This window comes from Mixophyes fleayi, chromosome 6 (assembly GCF_038048845.1).
Source record: "Mixophyes fleayi isolate aMixFle1 chromosome 6, aMixFle1.hap1, whole genome shotgun sequence".
NCBI classification, from domain to species: Eukaryota; Metazoa; Chordata; class Amphibia; order Anura; family Limnodynastidae; genus Mixophyes; species Mixophyes fleayi.
The window spans coordinates 210810817-210833752 of record NC_134407.1 but is presented as its reverse complement, the minus strand read 5'-3'; the positions used below and the strand labels follow the sequence as shown (position 1 = coordinate 210833752).

Sequence of the window (22936 nt, the reverse complement as noted above, 5' to 3'; positions counted from 1 at the left end):
GAGTAAGTGACTGGATTCTGGACCTGATGGAACCTGGAATTGGGAACAGGGAGGACCTGAACCCATGACCAGAGACACAGTACAACCAAGAACTCAGACAAATATAGTACCACAACTGGGACTGGGAAGATTCAGAACTCAGGCAGAGGATAGACAAGGGGTGGCAGCCTCCTAAACAAGGCTGGAACTGGCCCTGGACAACTCAGAACACAGAACCTGGGGTAGGCCTGGAACTAGAAGTCGGTACCCTGAGACACAGAGATGGCTCCTGAAAGTGGATGACTCAGAACAACAACTTACTACCTCAGATAGCCAGAAGGAGAGACAGGAATAGATTGGTGAAAGCAGGATCCACACAGAAGGTAACAGCTGGAATCTGTACAGAAGCAGGTAGATTGAAGTTGAATCCACACAAGGAATAAATAAGCAAAGTCGTTATTACAGCAGGCACAATGAAGCTGAATTCACACAAGGGGATAATGGTAGCAGTCCATATAACAGCAAACATGATGAATCTAAATTCACTCAGAGGGTTAATGGTAGAAATCCATAGAACAGTAAACAGGGTGAAGCTAAACTCACTCAGAGGGTTGATGGTAAAAGTCCATATAACATCACACGAAGAAGCTGAATTTCCACAAAGGGTTAATGGTTGAAATCTGAATACAGCAGGCAGATTGAAGCAGTAAACAAACAGCAACTGTGGTAGTCTGGAACCAGGAACTAGGAAAGTGTTGCAATGGCAATTTGCTGAGTGTAGGAGGAGATTCTTATAGTCTTCAGAGGAAGCTAATTGGTGAATGAGATCAGGTGTTCAGACTCAGCAGAATTCCCACTTGTCCCAGGATAGAATGCTGCCTTCGACCAAAAGGGAGGTGTATGGTGATATGGTACCACCGATTGGTGTAAAGAGGACTAAGACCCCGATTCGTGAAAATGGAGGTGCGCAACTACGAGGAGCTGAACAATCTGCTGGGTGGGGTGACGATCACCTAGGGAGGCGTCCTGCCCAACATCCAGGCCGTGCTGCTGCCCAAGAAGACAGAGAGCCACAAGCTTGCCAAGAGCAGGTGATTTCCTGCTGGATACAATCCCCAAAGTACAGACATCCCCGCAACACAAAGGCTCTTTTCAGAGTCACCCACATCTTCATGCGAGAGCTTATTACACCGCTGTTATTTTTTTACATTTTCCGGTAGTAAGACGCGATTTTTCTGTTTATCAATAGAACTGTGACTCCCTGTTTGCACCTATTAACAAGCACTACAGTAACATTTTGTATGCTAGTATTCGGCTTCCTTGGAAACTGCACAGATCTTAAAGGGTACGCTGAAGCAATGGTGAACACATTCTGCTTCTGTCACTCACCGGACTGTGAGTGCTACTTCTAAGGTAGCTAGGAACCGTGTCCGTCCATTATAATGAGGTACTGCGCATGTGCAGTCCCTTCTAACCTTCAGTTCTGTTCCTTTAACTTAATTGGCTGATCAGGCAACACTCCCTATATTAAGCACCTGTGGTCAATACCACGTTGCCTGATCTTGGAGTCTCATTCCTCATGAGTCTCTGAAGGTGTTCCAGTGCCTCCTCGTGTGTTCAGCTTATGCTGATTCCTGTTTGCCTTTTGTGGTTTCCAGACCACTTCTACTCCTCGTGTTCCTAGTGACTTCAGCAGCTGATTCCTATCCGCTGCCTCCGTGTATCTACAGTTACAGATTACTGCAGACTCTCCTGTGTTTCATCGTGACTCCAGCAGCTGATTCCTATCCGCTGCCTCCGTATATCTACAGTTACAGATTACTGCAAACTCTCCTGTGTTTCATCGTGACTCCAGCAGCTGATTCCTATCCGCTGCCTCCGTATATCTACAGTTACAGATCTCTCCAACTCTCCTGTGTTACATCGCTACTGTTCCAGCTGATTCCTGTTAGCTACTTCAGCGTGTCTACAGAGTCCTGCTCGTCTCAGCGCTCCAGTCTGCATTCCACCTGCCGTCAGCTGACCCGCTGCCTACTGCTTCTACAGTGTGTCCATTTGTGTCAACTTGCCTGTTAGCATCGAGTCTACGCTCCTCGGCTTCCAGCTCTGCTACATCGCTTCAGCTCTCCCGTGGTCTCCTGCTGTTCAATTCGATATACTACTGCTTCCTGAGTATTTGGTCATCCTTGCTGGCCTACCTACAGTGCGCTGCACCTACCTGCCGCTTCCATTCTGCAAGGACTTCTCATCTCGTCAGTTCCCTGCCGCTCAGGTATCCCTGCAGCTATCTCTAACAGCCTGCTCATCTGAACCACGGTATGCATACTTCTCATTGACTGTGCTGGTGTATTGCATATCCATCTGGACTGAGTTGTTCTCCTCCGGAGTTTCCATCCTCTGAGACTATTGCTATTATTGACTGTGTTTCCTTTTGCTGGACTATTCTAGTGACTTTGTTTATCTGTGCTGTTCATTCATTATTATTGTGTGCAGTTCAACGTGGGATCAAGTTCAGTGTACCCGTGTAGACTCTGCATTGCATTTATCTCCTCGTGTCCTTCCTCACATATACATTCAGTGGTACAACTTGCTAGAGGCAGACCACTGATTTCTGTTTCCCTGTGTCACCAGTTGCACATTTCTTCTCACTATAGCAGTGGTACAACTTGCCGTGCGCAGACCACTGACTACCCTCACGTGTCCTTGTCCATCCAGATCCTCGTGTTCAGTTACCTATTGTTTACCAGTGCTGCTAGTCATAGACTTTCTGAGCAGTCTCTAACCATCTGCTGTTTCCAGTTCCATTATCACTCTGCCACCAGAGTATCATATACCAACTCTACTGCTCTGATAAGACCATCAGCGGGTGATACTGGGTAAAGACTCCTAGTGCCCGTGACAGCTTCCTTTCCCCAGTACGCTTTATCTGGGCCAGTAAACAAATGAAGCGGAAGGCTGGGCTGCAGAACAAACCTCCTGGGATAAAGGAACTGAGCTCCTAATATGGAACCAGTGGGCATTTATATTCCACAAACTAATAGAACCTATTACTGCTTTACAGATATATAAGAACCACATTTATAGTGTGATGCTACAGCTGGTTTAGAGAGATTTGGTGGCTCTGAAAAGAGCCTTTTTGCTGTGTATATGGCAGTGCTGAGTATCTATGCCCTCTCCCCTCGGATCCTGCGGGCCAGCTGGATGTCTTTGGGCATGATGGTCACCCTCTTGGCGTGGATGGCGCACAGGTTGGTGTCCTCGAAGAGGCCCACCAGATAAGCCTCGCTGGCCTCTTGCAGGGCCATGACGGCCGAGCTCTGGAAGCGCAGGTCGGTCTTGCAGTCCTGGGCGATCTCTCGCACCAGGCACTGGAATGGCAGCTTGCGGATCAGCAGCTCGGTGGACTTTTGGTAGTGGCGGATCTCCCTCAAAGCAACGGTACTGGGCCGATAACGGTGAGGCTTCTTCACACCGCCAGTAGCTGGGGTGCTCTTCCGGGCAGCTTTGGTTGCTAGCTGCTTGCAGGGAGCTTTCCTGCCGGTGGACTTGCGAGCGGTCTGCTTGGTTCTTGCCATGTCTCTCTTCAATACAATTGTAATGGAATATAAGAAACACCAGCCTAACAATCCTATTTATATACACTGCCGCAATCGTATTGGATTATTTAAGCACGCCCTCAGATTGATTGGCTCATACCTGTCTGTCAGATCTTTCAAAAAGCCCGCCCTGAATAGTTTGTGACTACTATTATTGTTATTAGTTGTTGTATTATTATCAGTGGAGACTGTCATACAAGCTTTCTCCGCCATAAATTTATATTTACTACTTTACTGTTACTATTTATAACTGGAGACGGTCATACAGACGACTTTAAAAAATAAATTATTCTTGAAAAACAGAAACATAAGAAAATGATATACACTTCCTGTAATTTAGTACCGAACCTCTTGATGATAATGACAATCATTGGATTTCAATTATCTATCTGGTTTGACTGGCCAATAGATTGTCCTTATATATTTAGTGACTAATTATTATTCCTGTACATTTACAGCCCAGAGAAATGTCTCCCTTTTACAACTCTTGTTTAGAGTCCCACACTCTGCTTGTGAAGAAACCCATGGCAGTGTTGCCGTTACAAGTGTATTTATGCACTACAAATTAAAGCGTGTCACCGTGCACTGATCTTACGTATATACAGCATCATAAAATGTGTAGTATGTGGTTAAAAAAAACAGGCATGTGTAAACTGATACTTAGTTCGCAGAGGTTAATGTACACTAACGCCCCTTTACTGGGTAACATGAGGGGTCCCATCAAGGATGAGAATTAAAACATAATCTGTTGAGCGGACAGCACACAGCAGCCGTCATACGCAGAGATGGCAGATCAGGGCGGAGATTATATAATTATTTCTTAGGAGCAGCCTTCTTAGCCAGGGACTTGGTCACTTTCGGCTGCGCCACATTCTTAGCTAGGCTCTTGGCCACTTTCGGATTCGCCGCCTTCTTAGCCGGGCTCTTGGCCGCCTTCTTAGCCACAGCAGCTTTCGGCTTCTTGGGGCTTTTGCTGCCTTCTTGTCAGGTTTCTTGGTCTTTTTCGAGTTCTTGGATGCACTCGGAGCCTTCTTGGGGGACTTGGACACTTTCTTGGCTGCCGCTGCCTTTCACCTGGATGAGGGTTTCTTTGGTCACCAAGCTTTTGAGCGCCACCTTCAGGCGGGTGTTATTCTTCTCCACATCGTACCCTCCGGCAGCCAGAGCCTTCTTCAGGGCGGCCAGAGAAACCCCGCTGCGCTCCTTGGATGCGGACACGGCATTTACTATCAGCTCAGACACTCTGGGACCGGACGCTTTGCTGCTCTTCTTGGCGCCTCCTGCAGCTGCTTTCTTCTTCGCTGGCCGCTTACTCTTAGCGGCGGTCTCTGCTGGAGCAGCAGGCGCTCTGGCTGGAGCTCTTCTGTGATCAGATCAAACCCACTAGGTGTAAACTGACACTATTATTTTTTTGGGGACCTCTATTTATATAGAGCACAGAGTTAAGCGGCTATTGGCTGAGGTGAAGAACCAGCCTGTGTGCTTATTGGTGGATAACATAAGACACGTCCACTCTTGCTCTCCGTTCTGGAATGTCTGCTCTCAGTTTGTGTTTCTCTGGTTGGAAAAAATGAGATTTATAGGAAATATTTTAATTTCTCGCTCTTCTGTTTCTAAACTGATAATCATGAAATCCCTTCATCGTGTGTTGACTTTTGCAGTTGAAAAATATTGGCAGAGGGATGGAAATCTCACCCAACCTCTTTACCAAACACAGATCTTTTCTCTCCCCCATGTATGTTATAGAGATAGTTATGAGAACTTCCAACCAGAGAAGACTAAAATGATCATCACCCAGCAGCTTAGAGCTTGAGTCAGTAGGTTATATACTGATTACAGACCAGGAACATTGTATTTAGATTCAGAAAATTAATGCAGTGACAGGGTACAGAGGCAGCGATATGTGTGCACAAGGGGCAGTCTGGTGATAGTCTAGGAACACGTCACTGCTCGTACAGGTCCGCTCATACTGTATAAAAGAAGGACTAGTTCTTATTGAGCATCACTTTTTGTCTTGTGAGAGAGAACATGAAGAACTATGTCTGGCAGAGGTAAAGGCGGTAAAGGACTTGGAAAAGGAGCACCAATCGGCACAGGAAAATATTGCGGGATAACATCCAAGGGATCACTAAGCCTGCGATCCGCCGCCTGGCCCGGAGAGGGGGTGTAAAGGTGTTCTTGGAGAACGTTATCTGGGATGTCGTCACCACGACCGAACACCTTCTGGCTGATTGTTGTATGTTTTAGTTGCATGATCAAATTATTACATACGATTACATATTTACGTTTTTTAGTTGTTATAGAGACATGTGCCGTCGATCTATTGATGGCAATACCATCTAATAACTTAGAGTTGTAGCTCTCATAGCCGTATAGTTGTCTAGTTGCAGTTTTCTGTCCCGAAAGAACATTAGCAACGCATATGTACAAGAGTGGATGATGCGACCGCAATATGCTTAAATGAGTATTCACGGTCATCAAAATAGTGGTGGCCAGCACTGGATCCCAAGTGAGCCCAGAAAATATAGTCTTTACATTGCACGGCAAGTGTTTTTTTAGTTTCTTAGGAGGGTAGGTTTTTATTGAACAATGGAACTGATAGGTCCTTTAATAAACAACTTATTAATCTACTTAAGATAACCAACAATGTGTGCAGTACAAGATTCTTGGAAACATTATAGGGACACTTTACTCATCTTTGGAATGGCTTCTTTAGACTCTAACCTAAAATAACAAAATATATATTGCAAAGAGCACACCATACAATTGATACATAAGATTTGAATCCCGAGCTAAAGATGAATACTTTCATTCCTTAGAATTGCTCGGTAGGTGGAGGGGCAGTGTTGTCGATAGAGATGTTCCACCAGTGTGTTACTCCCAGGTACCATAGTTTTACCTTCTTTATTCATATAGTTCCAGAGATGCAATGCATAAGAGTTATTAAAGATTGGCAAATTCTTCCAAGCATCAAAATACCTTCTCCAAGATTGATACGGGAGGGGATAAAAACGTTCATGATGAAAGTAGGAAATATTTGCACACATGACATCATCCGCAGATTTAAATTTTGGAATCCCACATAACCGATTCACAACCCGTGTGAAAACACCTGGGCCTTGGTGTCCCCAAACTTCTCCTCTATAATTCTGTACAAAGTTTTCCATGAATTCCCATGTAATGTAATGATGTGGGGAAAGCCCAAAAACACTACTGCTGGCAGATTTGGGATGTTCAGCAGCTAGAAAATGATCTTTAGGAATGGGTCGTATTGAAATAACATCAGCATCCATGTAAATGCCCCCGTACTTCCACATCAGGGCAAACCTGCAGGCATCTGAGCTAACGTGGGTCCAGTAGCGTTCTTTTTTAGGGTCTACCTAGAAATGTAAAAAGGAAAGAAAAATTGTGTAAGAAAAACAAGAATGACAAATATGTCTTCAAATTAAGAAAAAAAAATATTCAGCTCTATGTTAGAGATATAGATTTTATGTTTTGTTTAGAGGTTCACTTGGACATATATATCAGCAGCATAGATAGTGAGAATGAATGCTCTGATCTAAGACAGGGTAGGTTATTTCTTATAAAAGCTTAAACAATTGGCTGATTTCTTTCTAAAGGAAGCACACATCACTATGTGTAATGAAACATGTACATGTACCAACACATATCTATGACAAGAGGTGGGTACCAGGCATTGTTAAAGTTAAGTCCACCTGGGACCCAACTTGTGGGTATTTGGAGACTTAAGCTCCGGTGTTCTTAATACCCATTTGGGTAATTGTGTTTGTTTGGAGATGTGTACAGATATATGCCATATAAGTATGGATAAATATATATTACGCCTAAATATTTTGTAAAAATTAATAACTATGGGCTTGATTTATTAAAGATCTTAACTTAAGAAACTTCTTATTTAAGTCTCCTAGACAAAACCATGTTACAATGCAAGGGGTGCAAATTAGTATTCTGCTTTGCACATAAGTTAAATACTGACTGTTTTTTCATGTAGCACACAAATATTTGATAGCTTATTTGTACACTGAAATTTAAAGTTGATATTTGTGTGCTACATGAAAAAACAGTCAGTATTTAACTTATGTGCAAAACAGAATACTAATTTGCACCCCTTGCATTGTAACATGGTTTTGTCCAGGAGACTTAAATAAGAAGTTTCTTAAATTAAGATCCTTAATGAATCAGGCCCTTTGTGTCTAGTGACTAAAAAAAATGAGAAAAAGGAGTGGAAAGAGATGAGAGAAGTATTTTACAACACAATGTGTGAATTTTATAAAATAGTGTTGCAATTATACATGATAATTTAATAGCTGTGTAAGTCTGCAGGGGCAAACACAGGATTTGTAGAGGGGGGTTACCACACTATGCCACCAGTGGGCGTGATCAGCATGCATGGGGGCGTAGCTATAATTTTAGACAGTGCTTGGCTGCTCTCCAACTCTTCCTATCACCCTAATATACATGGGCAATGCTGCATGCACTACTGTTAGGTGCACACAGCTCTCCCTTTTAAAGCAGAGCTGTGTGAAGTGGGGGGAGAGTCCAGCCACTTCAATTATACAGTGCCCCAGGCTTGGAGGGGGTTTCCAGGCACTAGGAACCCCCCCCCCCCCTCGGTTTGCCTGTGGTCTGTAGGGTTGAGCACTTTTGCCCTAGGACAGACCAAGAGGGATTTTCCATACTTCAGGGTATTGTGACAGTACCTTTTTATACCAAGGCAACAGAGGTGTGCCTGTAAATAACTCCTCCATTCTCAGGGGGAAGAAGTAGATGTTATCCAAAGATGAGAGAGTTGGATAATGTTTGAGAGCTCTGTTCTCATCCTCCTCTGTGTTTATGTCACTCAGTCCTTTCATGAAGAAGACCACTGGTCTGTCAGGGTAGACACGAGCTGCTGACTCAATAGCACACAACACCAAGGGTGGTAGTTCCATTCTGTCAGTGGTTTCCATTAATAAGATTCCATGTCCTTGGCGCAACATAGAGATTGAACTTACAGTGTGAGATGTCAGGTTTTCTGATCCACTGAATATTCCGTCATTAATCTCTATAGGCAGCGGAATGTTCTCTGTAGATAATGAATCTGAGACTAAACCATTAGTGATAAGGAATTGCATGATGTATGTAGTTTTCTGTTTAAGAGCAGTTCTGGAAAGGAAACCAGTGGCTGCAATTAACAGCATGATGGTGAATATCTTTAGATTCTTCAACATTGATGGGATTTCCAATGACTAAGCTGCAGGAACAAGCAAAGATACATTACGGTAGCTTATGTAAAAAAAAAGGCAAAAAACACTTTTTTGTTATTAAATTGGGTTTGAGTATAGCCTTGACCCTGCTCCTTCTCCGCTGCTGGCCTTAAATCTAAACTCATCATTGCTATTGCTGCCTGGATGGAGCATTTTCATAGATTAGATCAACTAAAAGAGACAAATAGCAAACTATAATCTTATAACATACCTACTCACATGCTACTGATTTACATACAATCAGTCTCCAAGAATGTACCATGGATACAATCGGAAGCCCTTGTCCCATTTAAAACTTTGATAAACTCATGGCTGCTCTTGAGAGGAGCCTGGAGGGATTGGTAAGGATGCTTGTTGGTTCTTTTATACTGCATGCCAACAGTCAGTGGGTGTGTTAGTAAAGACAAGGTGAGCGCTCATCAAAAATACAGCTCCTATAGTAAGATAACATCTAATAGTGGAAGGGCGCAATAAAATGTAACAAACTGACAGACAATATAAATGTTTATAGCTCTTTTAGGTAAAAGTAAAAAGAGGATAAAATCGGAACTCCGTGAGGAAAGGAGATAAAAAATGGTTCTTACCCTAGAAATCCCTATAAGTTGTGCAGATCCTCAGGATGTAGCGATAATGCAGTCCGGGTATAGACTTGAGTGCAGCATGAGTCCGTTAAAAGAAATTCTCCGTGCTGCCTAATCCTTCATGTGACCGCGTGTAAACCGCGGAAGTGATGGTCTGACACGCGGTCACATGAAAAGCCGGGTTAAAAGTACCATAATAACGGTAATAGTTTTAATGCCGCGTTACTTTTTCAAGTAAGGTGGCTAATTGAATCCCCCCCTAAAGTCAGGTGTTTGGTTGTGAAAGTAGCCCAAAGCAATTGTGCATCACATAAAAACTGTAACAGTGTAATAATAGAAAGTTGAAGTTTTTCTGGGTGTCTGGGAGAAACAAGGAACTCTGTAGAAAGGGGCACATCTGGGCTCGTGACAGACGCATCAGCCTGCACAGCTGGTGCTAGTAATGGTCTTCGAGGATAGTTAATGATATGATTATCTGGGAAACAGCCTCCTGGTGAAGCACATAAATTGGAGTCAACACTACAGGCAATGTTTTAACAATGTGATTGTGTAAATCCCCTGGTGAAGGCCCTATAATTGGAGGGAGCACAATGTTTCTATTTCAGCTAGAAGATTTATTATTTCAACAGAAGATGTTATAGAGGCCAGTGGTGTAACATGGGAGCCAGCCAGACAAGGCAAGAGAGATGTTGCATTGGAGGGGACAGTGCTTTATTTTATGATGTTGAGACATGGTGTTAATTCTAGGAGGTTCTGTCATAAATGGTCCCGAATGGCAAAGCATTGTGTTAAACCTCTCCCAGGGCTCTGTATGTTTGATCAGGCTTTCTTAGATTATGTTGGTCGTAGGATTAACAAATTACGTTCTAGTAAGAAACGAGTGGAAAAGGTTCAATGTTTAAAGTTGTAGCAACAGAAGAGCAATGATTATAAGGTAGAAGCAGATAAGAATAATTGTAAGGAAGGTCATTCACCTTCACCCTATATTCCTGAACCCTTCTAGAAATGATTACATATAACCAAGAAACAGATAAGACCTGTTTCTGCTTTCAATTTATTTGCTAAAGCTATCCTACAAGGTAAAAGATTAAAGTGGGAATATATTATAATACATTATCTAATTAATATAATGATTAATAATTAGCCATATATATATATATATATATATATATATATATATATACATATGCACATGTACATATATATATATATATATATATATATATATATATATCTATATCGAGAGACAAATATTCTTAAGTATTATATAGAATGAATTGAACTAGATAAGGGGGGAAATTTAATAATGCATTCCTATTAAGATATTGAATATTGAGAGAGATAAGATTGAAGTTTCATACAAACAATGAACGACTTAAAATGTATCAAATTATTTGTGACATTATGATTTATAAGCATTAATATTCTCAGAGGATGGACTACTAAAATGTAATATTTAATAAATCAATCTGATTGTATATTTAATTTTTGGTATTGTATTTTACTATGATACTATATTTGTCCTTAATAATTAAGATAAAAAAGTAATATTCATATGATGAATAAAATACTTTTCAGTCACTATCTACTGTGAATATCATCTAAATCGGAGAGGTGTATGTTTTCTATTTCCATGACTCTTTCAAGGCGTTCTAGGATGCGGTAAGATTTGTTTATCATCGTATTCCGCTAGTTGATTTACGAAGAACATTCATGTTAATCTTTATGGCCACGGAGGATTATACGGGTTTCTGACCAAAATACATGAGGAAACTGTGTATATTGCATATGTATGACCGGTCTCTACAACGGATGCATATTCCCACTTGGAACACTCTTTCTGATTCAGGAGAATAGGAATTGAGTGGTGATTCATTTTTGGACTTTCCACGTTGTGCCACACACACACACACATATATATATATTTTACTGTTTTTAATATGTTCTGATACATGCATGTACTACATTTTTTGATGTCATTTTTGGCCTCACCAATTTTTTATTGCCGTCTCTCTCTCCAGTGGCATGGTAGCCACGAGATACACAGTCCATTTTCTGGATTGGGAAAGTAGAATTTGTATATGGGGATGTATTGTTCTGAATTTTAGATTTTGCCATTATTAATATTATGGTATCAATGTGTGACCTCAGAGAAGGATTATACAGTGTGATAATGTTATTTTAATAAATGAAGCTTACAGTTTGTAACTGTTGCCATACTATATTTATCAATTGAGTATCCAATATTCAGTAAGGTCTTCCCAGCGCTAGACGTCCTTTTGTGTATGTTGTAGCTACTGTTACGGTCTGGTGTACCGTGGTCTAAGCTGCAGGGAAGCTTACGGAGCCCCCCCCCCCCCTTTTTCCTATAGGTGGATAAAGTTGTATCATCTGCTAAGCGCCAGGGTGGTTCCCGAAAGGGGACTGATTCACTACTGTTAATATCAGTCTGGTGAACTGTGTGAAACCTAATCTATATGTAAAAACTAGGTTTGCACAGGCTTATGTTGTATTCACAAGTCATATGTAAGCACAGTTATAATTAGGTTTCCACACTTCCACAACATTCTGAGATAGACTGGAAACAGTGTTCAATATCTTAATAATAACATAAGTATTAAGTAAAAGGTTTAGAGTCTTGTAAATGTCACTACCACATCTGTTATTAAATTATTGTCAATTTAAGACTAAATATGACTGCACTTGTTGTAATATTTCAATTGAAGATTTATCTGTGAAAGCGTTTAGGAACAACAGCAACACAGCCATGAAGATGACAATGTCATTACAGTCCCTGTTGGTTTAATGTTCAAGCGTCCGAATACATTTGTTCATAGTGTATGACTTCTATTTATCTGTATTCCTGTGTACTGACCATGGTTTGTGTCAAATATCTCTTAAGGTGTGTTCCTGAACCAGCTTGTCTCTGATTCATCTTTGGCTATCTGACTTCGAACTGTTTATTATGTGTTTTTAACAGAATGCTGAACCCTTAAATATGATGGAGCCCAGAGATTGTCTGATAGGAGCTTGAATTTCTACTCTCACATCTGGCAATTACAAGAAGTTCAAATTAAACTAGCAGGTTTGTACTCACAGACAATACAAGACTTTCAAAGTCAAGAACAGCAGATGCTTTGTGTATGTGAGCTCAAGTATGTGGTGACCTTTCAAAATGAGCATATTAATGGTTTGCAAAACCATATACAACAGGAATTTGCTACATTGGTGGTGGTTTCACAGACATCTCCCCCCCCTTCCACCATCTTAGCTTCATGGTGACCATAATAAGTATCATGGCTTCATTAATCAGTGTTGCATGCACTTCAACAAGCCATTTTATTACCCAAATAGTGCGTATAAGTTTCAGTACATTCTTATCCACCTTACGGATGAAGCTACAGCTATTTAAACATACTGATGCCTTGTTGTAGCATTAATGTTTAGTAAGGTGCTATGTACTACTACTGTGCAGTAATAGGTCCAATAATAAAAATGCCCTGTAGGTTGTTCACCAATAAAAGTAATGCCTAGTATGAAATCCAGCATTAGGGGTAGGAACAATATAAAGAGTAGTCAGGAAACCTATGTTTTGTCTTTGGATGTGTTTCTAAAACCATCATTATGTTAGTGGTGTAGTGTTTGTCAGGCGCCAACCCCACACACACACTATAAGTACCAGAGAGTTTCTCTGCCCGCTGTGCGTCCCGTTGCCTAGCAATGGGATGCTTGCCCCTTTTGCCCTGGGTCCCGCTTTACTTGTGCATGCACAGTTTATTCGCGTCTCCGTTGATGGGCAATGGGACACTTGTCAGCGTTTCCTGTTGGCGGTCAGCTATTCTGACTGCCGATCCCACTGCCACCAATCAGATTATAGGCCTCATTATTTAAAGCTGTCTCGGGCACCATGTGGTATCTAGGTCCCCTAATGCTCCAGCGTTTCTGCTATGTATCAAGCATCCCGCCTGACCACTTGGACTCTGTCCCGGCTTTCTCTGACTCTGCTTTTGGATTACCCTTGCTTGACTGCAAGTTCTGGTTTGACCTATGGCTTCCTGACACCGCATTCATTTGCTCCCCTCTGTACCTTGTCTGTCCGCTCGGCTTGACCCTGGTTCGCACGACTACGCTTGTTCAGTGTCTGCTTCGCTGGTGGCTAACTTGGAGGGCCGCGATCTGCACGTCTCTAGCAGCGAAACCCAAACTCCATTGCGGGGGTCCCTGGTGAAGACCAGAGGTGTGTTAGACTCTGCGCCTCCTAGCTTAGCAGTGTCAATCCCAGCAAGCAGTCATCAGTTTTGGCAGGAATCCGCGACAGTGTTACTTTTGGTCTTAGTTTTTACTGAAAAAGTAAAATTTGATGAAAAACTTTTGAGCTGTTTTTGTTACTAAATTAGTATTTAAATAATTTTCATTCATTTACACTTATTTAATTTTATACTTAGCACCTCACAATTAGCAGCGTGGGCAACATAGGCCAAAGATTGTCAAAAGCTCGCTAACTGAAAATGTGACCTACACCCAATTTTAAATGGATTTGTATCAGGTTATTGTATAAGACAACTTTTTTCTCTCCATAATAGGAATTGACCTGGTATTTTTTCCTTTTGATCATTTAATGTATAAAATATCTAGGCAGTGTTATGTCTTTTCCGCTACTAGAAAATTATTGAATGTAAAACAGGAAGAGCAGCCTCAGATAAGAAGTACAGTAGGATGGCATATTACTAGGAGGTGGCATTGGACGAAAATGAAACAGACTGGAAGTGTAGTCACAGATATATAGTTGTATGTAAAGATACAAATGGACAAAGACCAGAATTTCCTACTAGTACAAGTAGATGGCAGTGGACATATTCAACACATTGGAAGAGCAGTCACAGATTGAAGACGGGTGACAATTTATGAAACACATAGGAAATAAGTAGTAGGATGGCAAAAAAAATTGTGCTCACAGTAGCTGTAGTTTAGTTGTCCTTGGATACTCCCACTAACCCTTGTGTTGTAAATTAAGCATTACACACATGGTATACCAAATAAGGCACTTCAGACACAGGAATATAACCTTTGCTCTTAAGTGCTTGGTTTGTTTGGGCCCTAAAAAATAGTAAAAGAAAATTCAGCATTCCAACAACAGCAGCAAAGCCATGAAAAATCCACATGGAGGTATATTTATCAAACGGAAAAGTTGAAGTGTTGCCAATAGCAGCCAATCACGTTCTAGCTATCATATTCTAGGGCAACACCTCCACTTTTCCAAAGTTTGATAAATCTACCATATGGTGTGCCAAAAATTATAAGTAAAACCAGCTCTCAGTTTTGCCAATACCAAAACTAGGCTGTGCCATTCAGATTTGAAGGCACATTAGCCAGAACACCTGCAGCATTTGGTGTCACTGCCAAGTACTAAGCAGCCTTAGCCGATCAGCATGGGGCTGAATTCACTAGGGTGATCAGGAACCCCCAAAAATGTTGGTCCTGAAATATCCAGCCCTGTGCTGATAGCACTAATACTATTCCCACACAACTGAGCACTGGGTGCGGGATAATAAGTGAACAGAAAGAGTTAATTCAGCATTTTGTCCACACTGCCCTACGGGTCCCAGCATGCCCAGCTGCCTTTATGTGGTTGGGCATGCTGATGCTTGTGGTACTACAAATTCCAGCATACCCATGGCTGTAATGGCTCACAGACCTGCACCAAGTTCATAAAACACATATCTTGGAACAATGCAGCAAGCTCAATAAAATGAAACGGAAAACTCAAAGGTTTAACACCCTGATGTGATAAGAGTTCATGTACAAAATTCCAGTGATACAGTTTGTTTTAAATGTGATTTTTTTTATGCATTTATATGAACTTGATACATGGTATTGAAGTACATTTTAAAACATCTGTTCTATGTTTTGTAGTGTTGTGTGTGATCACTAGGACATAACCAGCTGTGTCTGCTTATGTGGCAACTGGAACGTTTTCCATGGAAAGCACTGCTCTACGGAGGGGGGGGGGGAGTGTGTGACACATTGTATGGTCATGTGACTTTTTCTTATACCTTTCCCTTTCCACCACAACCACTATAGTAGCATAGATTCCATAAAGTTCATGGCCATCTTTTTGTGCATCCCACAGTGGCAAACATACATAATACAGGGATGTACAAAGTGGAGTAAATAAAGGGCAGGAAGGGCCCTGCTCATGGTATAACTTGCAATCTAGTGGGAAAAGGGTACAGCTAAGACAAAATGAGTAATTGTAGGTCAGAGTGGACATTGGGACTGTTGTGATTGTGTACTAGTGTAAATTAAATAAGTGAGAGATGGTAGGCTCTAATAAAGAGGTGGGATTTCAGGGAGCCTTTAAAGATTTGAAGGCTTTTGGGAATATGGTCCAGTGTGGTAGGAAAGTCCATAAGTGGGTAGGAGCTTTGGAGGAGTCTTGTATTCGGGGAGTGAGAGGTGGTTATCAGAGATCGCAGGGGGTGCAGGACAGAGATAAACGTAAGAAGACATGGGTAGTATTCAAAAAAGTGTTTTGGGGGGCCCGCGCTTCCCTAAATGAAATGAATGAAATGAATGTGTTGTGCTGTCAACAGGAATAGGAGAGTGGTCCCGATCCCCAAAAATAGTAGTGAAAAAACAGGCATTCCCAGGCGCAATGGGTTAAATGCAAATGTGGTGTCAGTGTGGGTCCGTAAGATATGTATTGGTATTGGAGGATGAGTGTTGCTTTTACAACAAGTAATTACAAAGTCCATGCGGTTACTTTCAACATATGTATTGATCCAAGCAATTTGTTAAAAAAAAAATCAGTGCACTGATATAAACATAACACAAACAATGTATAAAGTTAAGAAGCAGGCAGTGTAATCAATATTGGGACGTACTGGGTTTGGACACCCTAATCAATGCTGCCAACAACTCTATATAGCATCAAATGACACAGGAGGTCAAGAGAACATATCCTCTATAAATTTTAAAGTCCTTAACCACCAGTTGAATCCTCTCACATAGGTTAGTAAAAGGTGCTGATGGTGGAATACCATATGTGAGCGATGTGATTCTCTTCCATAAGGGACACATAGGAAACCCACACAAATATGGGGAGGATATTTAAACTCCACAGAGATAAGGCCGTGACTTTGGATTCAAACTCATGAGCCCACTGTTGGAAGGTGGATTGTCTAACCACTAAACTAATATGCAGATGGAAACAATATGTGCATGATATAGACTAGTACTAAAAGCTCAACAATACACTATTGCATGCAAGTCAAGTGCTACTGGTAGGCTAAAGTGTTACTGTGAAAAAGTAACAATTACACACACAGCAGCGCTAAATAAGCCACCATACTAAACTGTTGTAAAAACAATGTTTGCTTTAAAAACCCATAATAAAAAAAACTATGCACAACATACAGCTACATACACTTCTCTCATAACAAACTTTTTTCTTTTTTAATTTTTATTAATGTCAATAATTATATAATGAAATATTTTTGCCCTAAATCCATGGTAGATGCACAGTTTTAATAATTTTCAATGTAAATTCATGGATGTATAATATAATAATAGTAATAGTTGGATTTAAAATTGTTTGTAATTTTTTGCCTTCTGCCTTTTTTGGGGGTGACTTAGGTGTTGTTTGCTTTTAGCTGTGGTTATTTTCTATTTGTTTGGATTAACTTTATTTGGAACAGCTGTTTGTCTCTATTGTAGCTCCACACAAATTTCAACATGCAATATAGGCATATTCCACAAAATGGGTCAGGAATCGAACTACTGACCCGAATGTTGGCAGCTAGCTCGTCTAACCACTAAGGCATACTTCAGATGGCAACAAACATACAATACATCACAGGCACTAGTGGCAACCTAAAGTGTTAATGAGCATAATTAAATGAAAAATTCCACACACCTTCTTAATTACCGACATGAAGGATCATTTTTTTTTTTCAAAAATATAAAATAAGAATGTCTATTCAAATGCATCTCATAATAAATTGCAATCAGAAATAAACGCAAACATATTTTAATCAGTATAAAATTTAACAACAGATATCCGTAAACAGCGTTGCATAGACCCAGCATCAGATCTCATCACCTGATACCACAGTGGGCCATACACCTGCATATACTTGTCTCATTACAATCATCTATAAAAGACTGCTTCATGCACACTTGAAGTTGGTTAAGAGTCTATAGTGGAGTTTACTGGTGTGGATTTGTATAGTGAACTTTTATTTGTATTGACAGTTATCTTTTCTCTTATACTTTTATAGACACTTTAAAAGTTTGTGTGTGCAAGATATTTTATGTTCCACAATAACAATGCATCTCGATTTTCATATGTAATGTGCATTTTAGCGTGTGTGATTTGTGTATTGTAATTTAAAACTTTTTGCTTTTTGGGGGGGGGGGGATGGTGTGAAGCTTTTCAATCTAATATCTAATAAGATGATTCTTATGTGTTTTGGCACTTCCCCATGTTACATATTTATCCAACAGATCCTCAGCCCTCCTGCAGCTATGGAAGCAGGCCACTTCAGGTTCTAGACAGATTTGGAAGGTTAAATATTTTTCTGATATGGTTTATATCACACTTTTAAAATTCTCTAACATCCTAAAAATACAATTGTTGTTTGGTGATGAAAGTAAAGGTCTGTTTCATTTTTTAAAACATAAACAAATGTATACACCAGACAGTTTTGACTGAAAAAAATGTTTACCTTTGAAATCTGCAATTATTTTCTAAAAGGGCTGTTAGGGCGGACTCTGCCCCTGCTGAGATTTTCAGTTGTGAGTTTTCTACCCATAGCACTTATAAAAATAATGTGGATGGTTGACTGTTAGAGTTTAGCTGTAAAAAGACCAAACTAAAGGCTTTCATTGATGTACTACCAGGCCTTAGCTGGGACATGTCTGCCTCACCTGAAAAATATTCAGTAATCAACCATAGTCTGTGTTAATCATATATCTGACATAAAGTGTTGTCTGTTTATAGATTGTAAGGCAATGAGTTGTCAACGTGTTCTAACCTTACATTATCTTTAATTTTGAGGATAAGTGAGAAACAGACACCATTTTAGTAAATGGCTAAATGTGTGTAATTTATTTCGATAGACCTTATGACCCAGCTGTCAGCTGGAGCACAAAGGATATGCGTCAAGGATCATTTCATGGAGGAGGATCAAGATATGAAGGAGTTGACTTTGTAAGCATGTAAGTATCTATAGTTAACAATGTTATCCCTTTTAGGTTACTGGGGGAGCCGCGTTACAGTTAAGGCATCAGCACTTCCTAAATGGACAATCTTCGATTCTCAGAATGATCACTCTTTAGACAGGTGCTAGAAATTAAGGTCCCGATTCATCAAGCCATGTATCTGACCATTTTGAGTATATCATACGCAAAATCAATGTGCGCATGGCCCGAACCGTACTATACGCCAGTAAACGCAGCCCTGTCCGTCCCATCTTCATACGCAGAGGACACTTACTACAGCCTACGATTTTGCGGAGTGAACAGGACAGGGAAGGGGTGTTTGGCCGTAGTCAATTCATATTAAGAGCGTGTTAAACCCGAGCGCATGCAGCCACATCCGAATCAAGCTCTGGGCCTCTGAAAGGTACTTGTTTCTCTGCCATATCTCTTGCACCAGCTAGAGGGCTAGTCTAAGTCCTGAGTACTGTTGATGACAGACTGGCATGCATGCTAGAACATTAGAACACTAGTTTGCAATCACGAGTGACTGAAAACATCTCAATGAATGTTGTTATGGAAAAACAAAAATTAAAAAATAAACTTTTTTCTTTATACTGTTTTAACACTAATGCCTAAATTATTAACAAGTGACAGTCATTTAAAAAAAATGTTTCCTTCTGTGGGTTCTCTTGTGAATTTGTAATCCACATAGGTATTGGACACATCCTGTAGTGTCCTGTGTAGTAGAGCACACTCCAATTCATTAGCGCTCGTATCTTCAGATCCGCTCCTTGTTGAACTCGGGATTACGCAGGGCCCATTTACGTGCGTTGCATTCAGAATGCAAACTAAAAGTCTAGTTTAAATTCACATTAGCTGCTATTTATTACTGTGAATCAGGGAGAAGATCCAAACCACATAGTAATTAGCTGACATAAGACAACCAGCACTATAAATCTTTCATAATATCCGTATTCGCAAAGTTGTTTTACTCAGAGTCTTATACAGGGGCCACCTCTAATTTGCAGCTCCCAGGTGAAGATCTTTCCATTGTCAATGATATATGAGCATAATACACCTCTCCAGGGCATCTGCATTTATGTGTGGGAAACCTTAAATGGTAAACCTGTTAGCATACTACCGAAGGAGTACTGCAAATGACGCTATGTTTCCATTCACATCCCTCTATTTTCTTGTGCGTTTCATCTCAAAGGATGTCTTAGAGGCAGTGATTTTTGTATAGTTACAAGCAACCAATGGTATTTGTAAGCAGATTAATCAATTAACTGACTCACATGTGGCTTCCAAAATAGGTTGCAAAATTTACAGCATTTTCTTAACATAGGAATATATATATATATATATGCTAAATATATGGTTAGCACTTCTGCCTCACAGCACTGGGGTCATGAGTTCAATTCCCAACCATGGCCCTATCTGTGAGCAATTTTTATGTTCTCCCCATGTTTGCGTGGATTTCCTCCGGGTGCTCCGGTTTCCTCCCACACTCCAAAAACATACTGGTAGGTTAATTGGCTGCTACCAAATTGACCCTAGTCTCTGTGTGTGTGTGTGTGTGTGTGTGTTAGGGAATTTAGGCTGTAAGCTCCAATGGGGCAGGGACTGATGTGGGTGAGTTCTCTGTACAGCGCTGCGGAATTAGTGGTGCTATATAAATAGCTGGTGATGATGATGATGAAGGACATAGGAGAACTTGGCAGAGTGCAGTGATGGGTAACGTCATTAATAAAGGGAATGGAAGAGTCAAAGAGGTTAGACAGACTTAGAAGGTGCTCTTACTAATATGTACACATATATTTTTGGTTAATACAAAGATTTATCTAATGATCTTTTTATATCAAAAGCCATACAGAGGGCAAGTGCTATTTAGTTACAAATGGAAGAAAGAAGAATTCATTATAAGCATAGGCTGGAGCTCTTTACTGTAAGGGTGACTGCACTATGGAATTTGTCACCACACGAGATAGGGATGTCTTTCTTATAAGAAAGGGTCATTGAAGATATAATTATTAGAGGATATTATAAGGTTGTTAGATCCATGGAAGGATATTTTCAGAAAGGAGTTTTTTTTATCCCTCTTGTGAGGTTAATTTGGCAACTGTCACATTGGGGATATGTTTTACGTTCCTCTGGATCAACACTGTTACAACATACTGGTACGTTAATTGGCTGCTAACAAATTGACCCTAGTCTGTGTGTCTGTCTGTGTGTGTCTTAGGGAATTTAGACTGTAAGCCCCAATGGGTCAGGGACTGATGTGAGTGAGTTCTCTGTATTAGTGGCACTACATAAATAAATGGTAATATATATATATATATATATATATATATATATATATATATATATATATATATATATATATATGTATATATATATATATACATACACACACACACATACATACATACATACATACATACATACATACATACACACACCTGACAGAAGAGAATAGATGATGGATTTACTAATAACAACTTTATACCATTCAATTCTAAATATAATAATAAGTCCTACCAATAAATAAAATTAAAAGTAAAACACAAATAATAGGTAGCATTTTTAGGTGTTTAACAGTCTATTCTCTATATGACAGACTGTTGTCTACTTACTATTGTTACTATAAGGGTTTTTCATATTGGTAATAAATAGACATGATATTTGTTAAGACATATTTCTGCATTGATTTTTTTTAATTATAATGCCTTTTAAATATGTACTATAATTCGTTATGTCGTGTATATTTAATTATAAGTAAGGAAGGTACTGGAGATTGCCCATTTGGGAAGCACTATGTCTGCACATTACTATCGTGAATTAGATGGAGTAAAGTTTTGTTATTAATCCATCCCTATTAGAGCTTTTTTCAGATATTAAATGTTTTATATAATTTTATTATTATTTCAATAAATGGTAATTTTATTTAACCAGGTCCTTCAATCGATTTCTGTCATATCTATTGTTAACATATTCAGTGCAGGAAATAATTTAATTAAAAATAAATTAAATATTAAAAATAATTTAAAAAAAAATTAAGCTGTAAGAGTAAATAAGGAAGAACAAAAAACTAGAAAAAAAATAGAATAACAATATAAGAGAGTCCTAAAAAAATAAAAAGATAAAGAACATTGTCTATTCAGTAGCATAAGGATAGCATACTGTACCTTATATCTGTAGACATATAATACAGGTAGTGTCCATACGACAGGTACTAGGCAAGTAATGAAGCACTGATACAGAAGTAAGATTTATGTCATTGCTTATCTCCCCTTTCAGATTTATGTGGTGTATATTCCATCTGTCACTCAGTAATCACTACACAATGCGGCCAAGCTGGAAGTTCTCATTCATTTCAGTTTACTTATTCTTTTTTTCCTGACAAAATATATGCAAAGGACCGGACTTTATTTTCCTTCCTTACCCTAACCCTTCCCTAATGGTGCTCTGTACACCCAATTAAATAAATCAAATTTGTTTCTCGCGATTATAAACACTCAATTAATGACAAACAAAATCGCCATAAAATAGATATATAACAAATATCAACAGTACATCTCATATAAACCATTAGGATAAAAATAATTATTCAAATTACTAGGTTGCACCCTCTACTGATCCTAGGGGGAGTGGCCACCCCAAAGAGAGACAAGCAAACAATCAGTTACTTTGTATCTAATTGGACAAATCCGCAGTTACGTTAAACATACTATCGGATGCAGAACAGACATTTATTGATCTTGTTGAGATACAGTTTTTCAGCTCAGCTACATTTGACCTCACAGGAGGAAATCTATGCATTGCCCCAACTAATGGTAGAGATCCTTGTGATAATTAGTGATTACTATTTATGAAACCGACTATCGTGGTATAGATGGTTATATTTTAGGATATACATTTAAATACATTTATTTTATTTTATTCCTCCGCATTGGTGACTGATTGACTTACAGACTGCTGTCAGCGCTGACTGTTTTTTACTCGCTATAATGTATATAGACAAATAAACGTTTATAGCAGCAGTAAAAACAATTACAGCAATATCCCAGGTATATACTACACTGGTTATATGAAAAACGATTCTAATGTGCTCAGAACAGTAGTGGAAAACTATGTAATAGACAAGTAATGCTATTATATAAATAAACCGCTGTCAATAATATCTTTATAAACGCCGAGTTCTGATGTTAAGTTGGTAGCATAATTTACGCTCAAAAAAGCCACCTATTAAAATAGTATTTATATGCCCATCTGCTGTGTTGTAGACATCTCAAGATGCATCCAGCTCTGTTAC

The 22936-nt window shown here is 39.7% G+C and overlaps 3 protein-coding genes across 3 annotated transcripts in view; 1 reads left to right on the top strand and 2 right to left on the bottom strand.

Annotated features, from left to right (window-relative positions):
* LOC142160027 (uncharacterized) overlaps positions 1–22936 on the top strand; it is a 334423-nt gene that overhangs the window by 179593 nt on the left and 131894 nt on the right. The window lies entirely within an intron of this gene.
* Positions 3144–3554, bottom strand: LOC142159986 (histone H3-like). Its single transcript, XM_075214901.1, has one exon. The coding sequence runs from the start codon at positions 3552–3554 to the stop codon at positions 3144–3146; it is 411 nt and encodes a 136-aa protein (XP_075071002.1).
* LOC142095451 (alpha-1,4-N-acetylglucosaminyltransferase-like) lies at positions 6368–8702 on the bottom strand. Its single transcript, XM_075178396.1, has 2 exons — positions 8297–8702; positions 6368–6955 (listed from the first exon to the last, which is right to left on the bottom strand). The coding sequence occupies exons 1-2, from the start codon at positions 8573–8575 to the stop codon at positions 6368–6370; spliced, it is 867 nt and encodes a 288-aa protein (XP_075034497.1). The 5' UTR covers positions 8576–8702.